The sequence below is a fragment of the Babylonia areolata genome, chromosome 20, assembly GCF_041734735.1.
Source record: "Babylonia areolata isolate BAREFJ2019XMU chromosome 20, ASM4173473v1, whole genome shotgun sequence".
Classification (NCBI taxonomy): Eukaryota; Metazoa; Mollusca; class Gastropoda; order Neogastropoda; family Buccinidae; genus Babylonia; species Babylonia areolata.
The window spans coordinates 51154114-51167740 of record NC_134895.1 but is presented as its reverse complement, the minus strand read 5'-3'; the positions used below and the strand labels follow the sequence as shown (position 1 = coordinate 51167740).

The 13627-nt window shown below is 37.0% G+C and overlaps 1 protein-coding gene across 2 annotated transcripts in view; it reads right to left on the bottom strand.

Moving 5' to 3' along the window:
- The window catches only part of LOC143295149 (threonylcarbamoyladenosine tRNA methylthiotransferase-like), a 34776-nt gene that overhangs the window by 6379 nt on the left and 14770 nt on the right, over positions 1-13627 (bottom strand). For both annotated transcript variants that reach the window (XM_076606719.1, XM_076606720.1), the window contains exons 11-13: positions 11869-11988; positions 8342-8404; positions 6561-6644 (exon numbers count right to left, since the gene is read on the bottom strand). In XM_076606719.1, coding sequence (XP_076462834.1) covers positions 6561-6644; positions 8342-8404; positions 11869-11988 — 267 coding nt within the window. The remainder of the gene's footprint in view (positions 1-6560; positions 6645-8341; positions 8405-11868; positions 11989-13627) is intronic.

Genomic DNA, 13627 nt, shown 5'->3' with positions numbered 1-13627 from the left:
TGTCTACTCGTTCCCCTCTATCTCCCCCCCCCCCCCGCCCCCCTGTTCCCACTGATGAATAACAAGCCACTGCTTTATGAAAAATGGAGCAGGGGGAAGAGGATAGGAAGGAAGGATGGAAGTTTTTAAAAAAATGATAAAAGGGGGTGGGGAAAAGTTAAAAAGTAAAAAGAAGGGTGTGTGTGTGTGTGTGTGTGTGTGTGTGTGTGTGGGAGGGGGGGGGCGGGTGGAGGAATAAAGTACGCGTGTTAGCTTGTCCATTAATCATCTGGTTCATATTTTGCAGGGTGATTCACTGGTGACTTGATTGATTGATTGATTGATCCATTTATTTGTAAATACTTGTTGTGGTTTTATTTTATTTTATTTTATTTTATTTTTTTTTGGTCAGCCCGAACTGACAAAGTACTTAATGCCACGGTGTTCGTAAATATGTTGTGAAAAATGGATAGATAAACAATCTTTTTTTTTTTTTTTTTTTTTTTTTTCTCGTTCACATGCTTGGACGGAATGCATATCAAAACACTTCACCCATCTTCCCACCAGTACACACACACATACCCACGCACACACATGCGCCCACACACGCATGCGCGCACACACATGCACACCCCCGCTCCACATACATACACACGGTTTCGTATTCAGACATTATCTATTATTGTCTCTCGCGAATATTAATTTTTTTTTTCTTTTGCTCTCCTTATTGAGAGACTGCTTTTTGAAGTTAACTGAAATCGTGCTTTTTTCGCCTGTCCGATTTGTGTGTGGGGTTGTGTTTGGCTTTTTGCGATGAGTCAGTCTTTTTGTGTTGTGAATCACTGTGCATGACCTATTCGATTTGTGATGGTTGTGCTTGGTTGTTGTGAATCTTGGAGCAGGTCGGGTCGCAGGTGTGGCCTGCCTTTGCTCATGCTCTTGAGATAATTATATGCTTAGCTGATTATGTATGTTTTCGTTCCCGCTACACGCACGCATACACACACACTCACACACACGTACACGCACACGTACACACACACATACACACACACGTTCGCGCGAACTTGTACACAAAGGTGACTGCAGGCGAAGTGAGTAAGGTTGTGTTGCACGTGCTCCAGGTTCCCTTGATGGTTCGGGATCTCCGAGTGAGTTAAAAAATCAGAACATACTGGCACGAATGTTATGTGAATATTGTCTTAATTGTTTTGAGTTTTACTAATTTGTTAAAAAAAAAAAAAAAAAAAATCTGAAAAGAGAGAAAAAAAGAGAAGACAAAATCGCTCGCACGATTTTTACAAGTTTTGTACACACACGCGCGTTGACTTACACACACGCGCGCGCACACGCGCGCGCGTGTGCGCGCACACACACACACACACACACACACACACATCTTGTAAAAAAATACTTTCCACGAGAATGGGAAGGAGTTTCGTGAAATACGGCTTTATGAAATCAAAATTTGTGCGATGTTGTGTTCCCTGATCGCCAAGGATGGTCAGAGGAAAACAGGTGTCTGGTTTTTTTTGTTTTTGTTTTTTGTTGTTTTTTTTTTTTGTTTACTTGTTTGTTTTTCTTCTTTGCCAATGTATGTGTATTTTTATGTGAACGGAAAATATTTTGTCTTGTTTCTTTCTTTTTCATATATTTCATTTGACTTTCGCCAAATATTTGAGTGTCTGATGCTTCAGTTTGTAAAGAACAAGGAATTCATCATCGTTCTTGTTCTTTTTTCATTTCTTAGATTAGAAAAAATGGTACAGGTGGAAAATTTTGTTTTTGAAATATTAATGGTGCAATATGTGTGGTCCAATATACAATTCACTCATGAATAGTCTAAAAATATCATCCTTAAACTGCCAGGGGCTAGGTGCTTTTCAAAAAAGGAAAGATGTTTTACAATACTTAAGGCAAAAACAATATTCAGTCTATTTTTTACAAGATACACACTTTACAAAAAAGATGGAGAGACAAATAAGGGCTGAATGGGGTTATGAATGTGTTTTTTCATCTAATAATTCTAGGTCACGAGGAGTAGCTATCTTGCTGAATAACAACTTTCAGTTCAAAATTAAAAAAACCATTACAGATACTCATGGTAATTATATCATTTTGGTCTTAAACATATTTGATATTGAAATTCTATTGGTAAATCTTTATGGCCCTAACAGAGATGACCCTATATTTTTTGAAGAAATTCAGAAAAAAGTTGAAGAGCAAGAAATTTCTAACGTCATAATGGGAGGGGATTGGAATTTAGTAATGAATCCCAACGTAGACTACCACAATTATAAGCATGTGAATAATCGGGGAGCACAAGAAAGAGTTTTAAAGATGATAGATGACTTACAGTTAGTAGATATATGGAGGGAACTCAATACTGAAGTCTTAAGATACACTTGGAGGAGACCAACTCCCTTACAACAAAGCCGTCTTGACTTCTTCTTGATCTCAGATAACCTGGTTACTGATGTTAAAGACGCTGATATTTTGTACGGTTATAGAAGTGACCACTCTTTAGTCAAAGTTGACTTAGTATTTAATACAGAACCCAAAAGAAAACCTTTTTGGAAATTTAACTCATCTTTACTTAGAGACAGTGATTATATTAAGTTAGTGAAAGAAACAATAGAGAAAATAAAGGAACAGTATGCAGTATTACCTTACACACGAGAAAATATATGTAATATCCCGAATGATGAAATTCAGTTTACTATAAGCAGCCAGCTCTTTTTAGATGTGTTGATAATGGAGATAAGAGCAAAAACTATAACTTTTGGAATAAGAAAGAAAAAGCAACAAATAGAAACAGAGGAAATGTTAGAAGAGGAAATACAACGACTCGAAAAGGAAGTTCGGTCGTATAATATAATTAGAGAATTGCAGGAGAAGACGGAAGAGCTCATACAGTTAAGGAATTTGAAAATGGAAGGGATAGCTTTAAGATCTAAAGCAAGATGGGCATCTCAGGGTGAAAAAGTAAGTAAATATTTTTGTAATCTTGAAAAACGTCACTTTATCAGCAAACACATGTTAAAGTTATTTACAGATCAAGGCAATATACTGACAGAAACAGATGAAATACTAAAGGTGACAAGACATTATTATGAAGACCTATACAAAGAACAGAATGTAAAAGATTTAGATATTAGTGAGTATGTAAACAACTTACCCAGACTTGATGAGACAGAATCAAAACAACTAGAAGGATTAATTACAAGACAAGAAGCCACAGATGCTATCAGACGAATGCAAAACGACAAGAGTCCAGGTACAGATGGAATGACTGTAAATTTTTTCAAATTTTTTTGGAAGGACATTAGTGACTTTGTTGTGAGATCACTGAATGAAGGATTTATAAGTGGAGAAATGTCAACGACACAGAAAGAAGGATTAATTACATGCCTGCCAAAAGGGGATAAACCAAGGGAATACTTAAAAAACTGGAGGCCTATATCCTTGTTAAACGTTATTTATAAGATAGGATCAGCATGCATAGCTAGTAGAATTAAGTCAGTCCTGCCTAAGTTAATAAATGAAGATCAGACAGGTTTCATTCCAGGTAGATACATTGGTGATAACTTAAGAATACTATATGACATCATGCATTACTTAGAAAAAGAAGACATTTCAGGCTTACTAGTTTCAATAGACTTTGAAAAGGCATTTGATTCAGTAAACTGGGTATATATGAACAAGGTCTTAAACGCTTTTGGATTTGGAGAAGATATATGTAAATGGGTAAGCACTTTTTATAGAAATATAAAGTCATATGTCATAGTAAATGGTAAGGTATCCCAGAGTTTCAGAGTACAAAGGGGGTGCCGCCAGGGAGACCCGATTTCGCCATACCTCTTTGTATTGTGCTCTGAGATTCTGGCATGTAAGATAAGGGAAGATGAGGGTATTAAAGGCATTAGCATATTGAACACCGAATTTAAAATTTGTCAGTTTGCCGATGACACAACTTTTACGTTAGAGGGAGATAAAGAATCGTATGAGAAATTATTCGAAACACTAAATAGATTTGAAGAATTTTCAGGTCTGAAGTTAAATTATGATAAAACGCTAAATGTTTGGTTAGGGTGTATGAGAAATTCGAAAAGGAAGTATCTCCCAGAAAAGAATATGAAATGGAACCCCCCCAAATTCAAGATTTTAGGTATATGGTTTTTAAACGATCTATCAAAAATAACTGAAGTGAACACAAGGGACAAATTAATAGAAGCAAAAAAATTATTCAAGATTTGGTCAAAACGTATATGCACACCCCTCGGTAGAATTGCTATTCTCAAATCTCTCATACTTTCAAAGCTAATATACTTATGGATTCTTCTTCCAAACCCTCCAGACAAAGAAATAAAAGAATTACAGAGACTATGCTATGAATTCGTATGGGATAAAAAGCCAGATAAAATTAAAAGAAAATACTCAATACATAAAGTTGCAAATGGAGGAATAGGTATACCAGACATAAAAAAGTTTATACATGCTCTTAAGATAACATGGATAAGGAAATTATACACAGGAACACCAAAGTGGAAGAGAATCTTACTTATAAAATGCCAAGAAATTAACTCACTAAATCTTTATGGTTCAAAAAAGTTTCTGACTATCGAATGTAACCAATTTTGGAAAGATGTTTTTCAGGCATACTCGAATTTTACGAAACAAATAGAATTAAAAGAGTCACACGAGGTACTTGCAGAGCCCCTCTTTTATAACGACAAATTTAGAGTTGGTAACAATACAATCCACTACAAATGTTGGACAAATAAGAATATATATCTGGTTAGAGATGTTGTTGATGAGAATGGGTGCTTCCTTAGTTACACATGCTTTAGAGAAAAATATAATATTAATGTAAATTATTTAGTGTATATGGGATTGATACATTCGATAAAAAGTTACTTAATTACACATAATATTTATCTAAGTGATAAAACCTGTAATGAACAATCGAAAGCACTACACTTAATATCCTCTACTATGAAAGGCTCGCAACTATATTATGATATACTTCTTGAACCACTCTTTATTTACAATATAAGTTCTTTTGTTAAGTGGGAGCAAAAATTAGATATCATCGTTAATTGGGTAACCAAAATGAAGCAAATAAAAAAAGTAAAAGAGATAAAATTAAAGTGGTTTCAAATTAGAATTTGTCACAACATTTTAGTTACAAACAAAATTCTGAAGAAAATGGGTATTACAAACAGTGACAAGTGCAATTTTTGTAAAAATGAAATAGATTCAGTACAACATTATCTATGGTTTTGCAAGTTCTCTCAATTGTTTTGGAAGGAATTAGAGAACGTCTTAAAAGAAAGATGTGATACTTGCTCAAACGTTAAGTTAAACATAGAATTAGTTCTATTTGGAAATGATGAAATTACAAAAATAGATGAAATTTTCAACTATATTATTCTTGTTGCAAAATATTTTGTTTATAAATGCAGAATAAATAAGATTAAACCATGTATAGAGCACTTTTTGAATGATTTAAGAAATAGTTATAAAGTAGAAAGATATATGCATTCAATGGAAATGTTAAGTGCTGTATTTATGAGAAAATGGTGTCCATATATAAAACTTCTTGAAAACAGTAACCCATAACAAAATAGTATGAAAGATCAAAATGCACAATAATAATGAAGGCTCAATGATATATATATGTATGTATATATATATGTATGCATATATATGTATGTGTATATATATGTGTATATATATGTGTGTATATGTATGTGTGTATATATAATTAAAAAAAAAAAACTTGAACAGATGTACGTGAATGTGTAAGTATGCGAGTATGTAAATAATATATGCATGTGTGTATTCATGTGCACTTATGTGTCTGCAGTAATAATGTTTAACACGACTGTGTAATGGGTGTTTTATATAGTCACGTATAGAAAACTAGAGGAAATGTGTTCATACATAAGATATCCTATGTGTGGGTTGTGTTCTTTTCACATTACGTTAGCGAAGCAAAGTGTCCATAACTCTATGCTGATGCTATTATATGTTATAAAACTGCACTGTTACACATGATGAAAATGTGTCCACCTTGACCAAATTAAGAACAATATATTATAAGTATAATGACTTATGATGACGATGTTATTGTTAATGTACACTGTATTCATTTTTTTTTTTCTTTCTTTGTTTTTTTCCCCTTTCTTTTCCATCTACTCTGAATTGTTATAATGAATTTATGTACAAAATAAAACGGTGGTCGACCCAAGAAAGTCCGGGGAAAAAAAAAAAAAAAAAAAAAAAAAAAAAAAAAAAAAAAAAAAAACCAACAAAAAAAAGCAACACACTCTTTAACCAAAGTAAAGGGAAGTAAAGTTAATGGAAAACAAAACAAAGCACAATAAAATCAGTGAAATGCTGCTTCAAAAGAACAACGGAGAAAAACGAACGTTCCAGTGCACAAACCCTTCCGTCTTTAGGAAACAGAGAAGGAGAAACAGAATGACTAATTCCGTTTGCTCCCTGTAGGAGGTGAAAGGATGATGGGGGTGTGGGGGCGTGGGGTGGGGTGGGCAGGGGGCAAGGGGGTCACTGACCTGGTCGTAGCTCTTGTTGTGGGCCACAAAGTACTGTTTGTCGTGAGAGATCTCGGTCACCAGCACCTTCTGTCTGGCACCAAGCTGTCACACACACACACAGCACACAGCATGACACATTGTGGAGTGATGGCCAAGAGGTAACGCGTCCGCCTAGGAAGCGAGAGAATCTGAGCGCGCTGGTTCGAATCACGGCTCGGCCGCCGATAATTTTCTCCCCCTCCATTAGACCTTGAGTGGTGGTCTGGACGCTAGTCATTCGGATGAGACGATAAACAGAGGTCCCGTGTGCAGCATGCACTTAGCGCACATAAAAGAACCCACGGCAACAAAAGGGTTGTTCCTGGCAAAATTCTGCAGAAAAATCCACTTTGATAGGAAAAAACAAATAAAACTGCACGCAGGAAAATTACAAAAAAAAGGGTGGCGCTGTAGTATAGCAACGCGCTCTCCCTGGGGACAGCAACCTGAATTTCACACAGAAAAATCTGTTGTGATAAAAAGAAATACAAATACAATTTTTGGGTGTGTAATTCCACATCAATAACAAGTTGTAGGATTCATTTACACCACACAGCATGGCACTCTATGTGTGTGTGTAATTCCACATCAACAACAAGTTGTAGGATTCATTTACACCACACAGCATGGCACTCTATGTGTGTAATTCCACATCAATAACAAGTTGTAGGATTCATTTCCACCACACAGCATGAAACTCTATGTGTGTGTGTAATTCCACATCAATAACAAGTTGTAGGATTCATTTCCACCACACAGCATGAAACTCTATGTGTGTGTGTAATTCCACATCAACAACAAGTTGTAGGATTCATTTACACCACACAGCATGGCACTCTATGTGTGTGTAATTCTACATCAACAACAAGTTGTAGGATTCATTTACACCACACAGCATGGCACTCTATGGGTGTGTAATTCCACATCAACAACAAGTTGTAGGATTCATTTACACCACACAGCATGGCACTCTATGGGTGTGTAATTCCACATCAACAACAAGTTGTAGGATTCATTTACACCACACAGCATGGCACTCTATGTGTGTAATTCCACATCAACAACAAGTTGTAGGATTCATTTACACCACACAGCATGGCACTCTATGTGTGTAATTCCACATCAACAACAAGTTGTAGGATTCATTTACACCACACAGCATGGCACTCAATGTGTGTGTAATTCCACATCAACAACAAGTTGTAGGATTCATTTACACCACACAGCATGGCACTCTATGTGTGTGTAATTCCACATCAACAACAAGTTGTAGGATTCATTTACACCACACAGCATGGCACTCAATGTGTGTGTAATTCCACATCAACAACAAGTTGTAGGATTCATTTACACCACACAGCATGGCACTCTTTGGGTGTGTAATTCCACATCAACAACAAGTTGTAGGATTCATTTACACCACACAGCATGGCACTCTATGTGTGTGTAATTCCACATCAACAACAAGTTGTAGGATTCATTTACACCACACAGCATGACACTCTATGTGTGTGTAATTCCACATCAACAACAAGTCGTAGGATTTATTTTTCAAAAATAAATATGTATTATACGTCTATCTGTCTATCTATTTATAGATTAAAAAAGATACATGCACCTATAGATAAATAGATTGACAGATAGACCGACAGACAGATAGATAGATCTAAATAAAACTTTTCATTGCAAGGGAAAAGATCTCTGTTATGGGCGAAAGTGGAACAGCTTATATACAATCCATCAATGATAGTGCCACTTACCTTGTGGGTATATGGGTGGTAAGACTGGAAGAGCTCTGAGACCTGCTTCGTGCGTTGTTTCACCTGGCAAACCATTCGTAAAATTCATTCTAGAACCAGTGGTAGTTGAAAAAGAAATGATTTAGTCAACCATAGCTCACATACATGACAACAAAATTATTATGTATTCATCACAAAAGGAAATTTTCTATCTAAAATTACGTTTGAATAACATACTTACTGTGACCCAACTAGTGCAGACTCCAGCAGGGGTCTGACATTCCTGTCCTGTGCAAACTACTATCCGCCTATGCGGAGAAAACGAAAGTAACTACGACCGATAACCTCCCGGAAGTAGGTAACCTCCCCTTTGTCCCGCTGGCTAGCGCCCTCTTTTTCCGGCAGCCATCATGACTCCTGTTCAGCATTTAACTACAGAGCACTACACATTTTACAATGACACAAAGAAGATGTTTTTAGAACTGACAGGTATAAAAGCTGACACAAAAATGAAACAACGCTCAACATATCTGAAGCATAAGGGCACACACACACACACACACACAATCCCATAAGAGAATACCCATGCACGCACCCCCACACAAACAGTGCGACTGGTTGCTGACTGTTCCATATGTGCTACACTACATCTGTTAACTCACTCTGGACGAATAGTTTTCTCCCTTGCTTTTCCGTACAGATGACCCATTTGTTTGGGTTAGGAAAAAAGCACAAAAAAATAAAAAAAATAAAGTAACTGAATGAAACTCACTGCACTTGACCCACTGGCCCCTCTCATGTCGTGTGAATGCCCACCCCCCTCCCTCTTCACTGCCCTCAGAAGCTGAGTCACTGTCAGTACCTTCTTGCTGGTAGCTTTCTTCACTGCAGACTTCAATGTCTGTGTTGAAACCTTCAGTCTGAAGCATTTCAATCACTTAAGTAGCAATAAAAGCTGCTATCATGATAAGTTTGCTCCAAAAATTTCCACTTGTATCGCCTGCGACATCATTTTCGATAGGTATGCAGATGAGCTTGTCATGTAGGGTGCTGAACTCGCTGGCAAGTGTGTTGTTACGGAATCTCATAAAGAAACTTTCCATTCGACCCTTAACACATTCACAATGCCCTGTGTAGCTGTGACTGTTATGCTACCCCATGAGGAAAACATGGAAAAAATTTTAATTGCCGAAACCGCTATAGCATTCCGTCGTCCGGAACGCTACCTTACGTCAGGAACACTATAGTGTTCCATCCTCCAGAGTGAGTTAAAAAGAAAAAAGGGAGCAGATACCCAACATACACATCAACCAAGCAGCTCTTGTCAGGCACTGACAGCAAAAAAGAGAGAAAAGGGTAGTAAAAAAAGCAAACTATCATGTTAAAAAATTCTGCAGCCTAAGAAACATCAACGACGATGATGATAATAATAATAATGATAATAATAACAATCTAATTTACATAGCAACTTTCCATGTAAAACATGCTGAATTGCACTGTACAATGTAAAGACAGACAAGAAAAGTATTTGTTTCAATATTAAAATGATAAACTTACATGCATGACTTTCCACATACATAGTAATAAAGGGAGCGTGTACAGGTTTTTTTTTGGGGGGGAGGGGTTCTTTTACTTGCATCTCAGAACGTATATTTCTTCTAACCTACACATTCTCTCCTTTTACCTGATGATTTATTTCTATAGAAATCAAGGAAGGGTGTATGTGTTACTCATTCACTTTAATTTCGCGTGTGTCTTAAAATGGTGCTTTTTTTTCTTCACCTGATTTTGGTTATCATTTACTTTTAGTTCACTTGTGTTTTAGAACAGTACATTTTCCTAACCTGATGATTTCAATTATTATTTGCTTTAATTTCGCTTGTGGTTAAGAATGTTACATTTTTTTCTTATCTGAATAGTTTTAGTTATCATTTACTTTCATTTCACTTGTGTCTTACAATGTTGCATTTTTCCAACCTGAGTGTTTTTCTTCTTCCTGATAATTGGGAAAGGGTATGCCAATTATTTGTTTGTTTTATATCATGTATTTTATCTGATGATGAACATTTGAATGAGCCAAAAGAAATGTTTTTACTCCAATAATTTGAAGCAGACAATAAAGTATTTCAAAGTGAAGAAGTAAGGTGGCAGAATGGTAAAGACACTTATCTGCCAACACAGTGTTCGTGAGGGTATGAGTTCCAATCCACGTCTCACCCTTTTTTCCTAGTTTGACTGGAGAATCAAACCCGCGAGGGTCTTGTTATTCAGATGATTATTGATAAAAGGAGCAGAGGGCCCAGAGTATCCGCAAATCGATTGCGATCGCGCCTTAATTTTAGCACGATCTCCCAATCGAATCATATAATTATGTGACCTGGTTGAAGACATAATTTGACAAAAAACAAGAACGCCAGAGAATCGACAGACAGACAGAAAATACAAAAAAAAAACTTAGCCGTATGAAGAGCACAGGAACATGTCATAATGGCTGCCGGAAAAAGAGGGTACTAGTCAGGGGGGCAAAGGGGAGGTTATCGGCCGTAGCTACTTTCGTTTTCTCTGCATAGGTGGATAGTAGTTTGCACAGGACAGGAATGTCAGACCCCTGCTGGAGTCTGCACTAGTGGGTCACGGTTAAGTATGTGTAATTAAATTGAAGTTTCATGTGAAGCATGCACTTGGCACACTGAGAAAGAACCCATGGCAACATGAGTGTTGTCCTCTGGCAAAATTCTGTAATAGAAATCCACCCTCATAGGTACATCAACTTATATGCATGCAGTCAAGGCCCGACTAACGCATTGAGTTATGGTAAGACTACTGGTCGGGTATTTGCCCAGCTGATACGGTGTAGGGTATACAAGCTAAGGATTTGTCCAAACACTGTGACATCTCCTTGAGAAACTGAGACTGAACTGAAGTGGACTGAACTGAACTGAACCGGACAGAACTAAACTGAACCAAAATGAACACACTGACCTATATTCATATCTATATCTAACTGGACGATGTAAGGCGCTTTGAGCAGCACTAGTACTGGATATTGTGTCACAGAAAAGTTATGTATTATTATCATTATTATTAATCAAACTCAAGTGAATTAGATTCATTTTTTTTTTCTCCATCATAATTATTATTTATTTATGTATGTATGCTTCTCTCTCTCTCTCTCTCTCTATATATATATATATATATACATATATACATATATATATATATATATGTATATATATATATATATACTTTTTTTTTTTTTTTTTTTTCCTCAAGGCCTGACTAAGCACGTTGGGTTACGCTGCTGGTCAGGCATCTGCTTGGCAGATGTGGTGTAGCGTATATGGATTTGTCCGAACGCAGTGACGCCTCCTTGAGCTACTGATGCTGATACTGATACTCATATCTGTCTGGATGATGTAAGGCGCTTTGAGCAGCACTAGTACTGGATATTGTGTCATAGAAAAGTTCTGTATTATCATTATTATAATTATCATTATGACTAGGCCTATTATCAACTGAATTGAACTGAACTGAATGACCCATCAGACCTGTGGGGGAGGTATCCGAGGCATTTTAGCGGCAGGTGTGCCAGGCCGGGGGAAGAACTGGTTGATGAAGAGGCTGGGGAACTTGTACTGTCGAACCAGCTCCAGAGTCTCTTCAAAGTCCTGTGTGACAGCACAAATAAATACAAGATACACACACACACACACACATATATATATATATATATATATTTTTTTTTTTTCCCCAAAAAATTCTTTCATTGAAATAAAAATCCATTGCAGAGAACTTATACCGATGCACCAGCTCCAGTCTCATCGAAGTCTTGAGCAACAACAAAATAAACAGAAACTTTTTGTGTGTTTGTTTGTTTCTTTCTTGTTGTTGTTGTTGTTGTTTTGTGCTGTTCCATCATCAGCACCACTTCACTGGCATTACTCCCACAGCACTCGTTCCAAGTCCCCCATCCACAACTGGGTTCTTCTTCTTCTTCTTCTTCTTCTTCTGCGTTCACTCGTATGCACACGAGTGGGCTTTTACGTGTATGACCGTTTTTACCCCGCCATGTAGGCAGCCATACTCCGTTTTCGGGGGTGTGCATGCTGGGTATGTTCTTGTTTCATTAACCCAACGAACGCTGACATGGATTACAGGATCTTTAACGTGTGTATTTGATCTTCTGCTTGCATATACACACGAAGGGGGTTCAGGCACTAGCAGGTCTGCACATATGTTGACCTGGGAGATCGTAAAAATCTCCACCCTTTACCCACCAGGTGCCGTCAGCGTGATTCGAACCGTGGACCCTCAGACTGACAGTCCAACACTTTAACCACTCGGCTATTGCGCCCGTCGACAACACAACTGGGTTCGTCCACTGCAGTGTCAGCACCAGCAGTCCACAGAAAATGTACAGACTGTTTGTCAAAATGAAATAAGAAGCCGCTGCAGAAAGGAAAGGAACAGGGTACTTGTTCTATCCATCTCTGTTGCTTGGAACCCATCCAAACATACACAGCCATAGCACGGCTGAAAACAGTACATGCAGAAACAAAGAGAGCTAACAGAAAAGAGGAAATTTCCAGCACAGAGTTTCCGTAAGGTGGGGATACTGTTCATACTGAGAGAGAGAGCCCCCAGCTACCCCATGGAGGAGGAACGAAGAGGGAAGAGAAAACAGAAAAACAGTGCTGAGATTGGAAATGTCATGTTCTGGGATCTATGTCTTTTTTGTTGTTGTTGTTTTTGTTGCTGTTGTTGTTGTTGTTGTGTATGTGTTTGTTTTTTGTTTGTTTTCTCTATTCTTCATCCATTCTTTCTTGCTTGCTCGTTAGCTATTTGTTAACTAAAAAAAACACCCTTGCAAATGCTCACCATATTATACATGTGTGTGAATATTGTCTGTGTATGTGTACATATATAATAATATATGCGTATATATATATATATATATATATATATATATATATATATAAATAGATAGATAGATAGATAGATAGATAGATAGACAGATAGATAGATAGATAGATATGTATGTATGTATACATGTACTACCTATATTGCTAAAGGTGGTGTGAATTGTAATTTTGCTTTATTGGTGTGGAATTTCCTGTGAAATTGTAATGGAGACAATGTTGAAAAGAAAATATAACCTTCTATGCAAGGGGGAAAAAAAAAGAAGAAAAACAGTGCAATGCAAGGAAAAGACCAAAGATCAACACACACAAAAAACAAACAACACACCAACAAACCAAACAGTGGAACATCTGATTAATTAAGTCCTCTCAACAGAAGTCTTCCCTC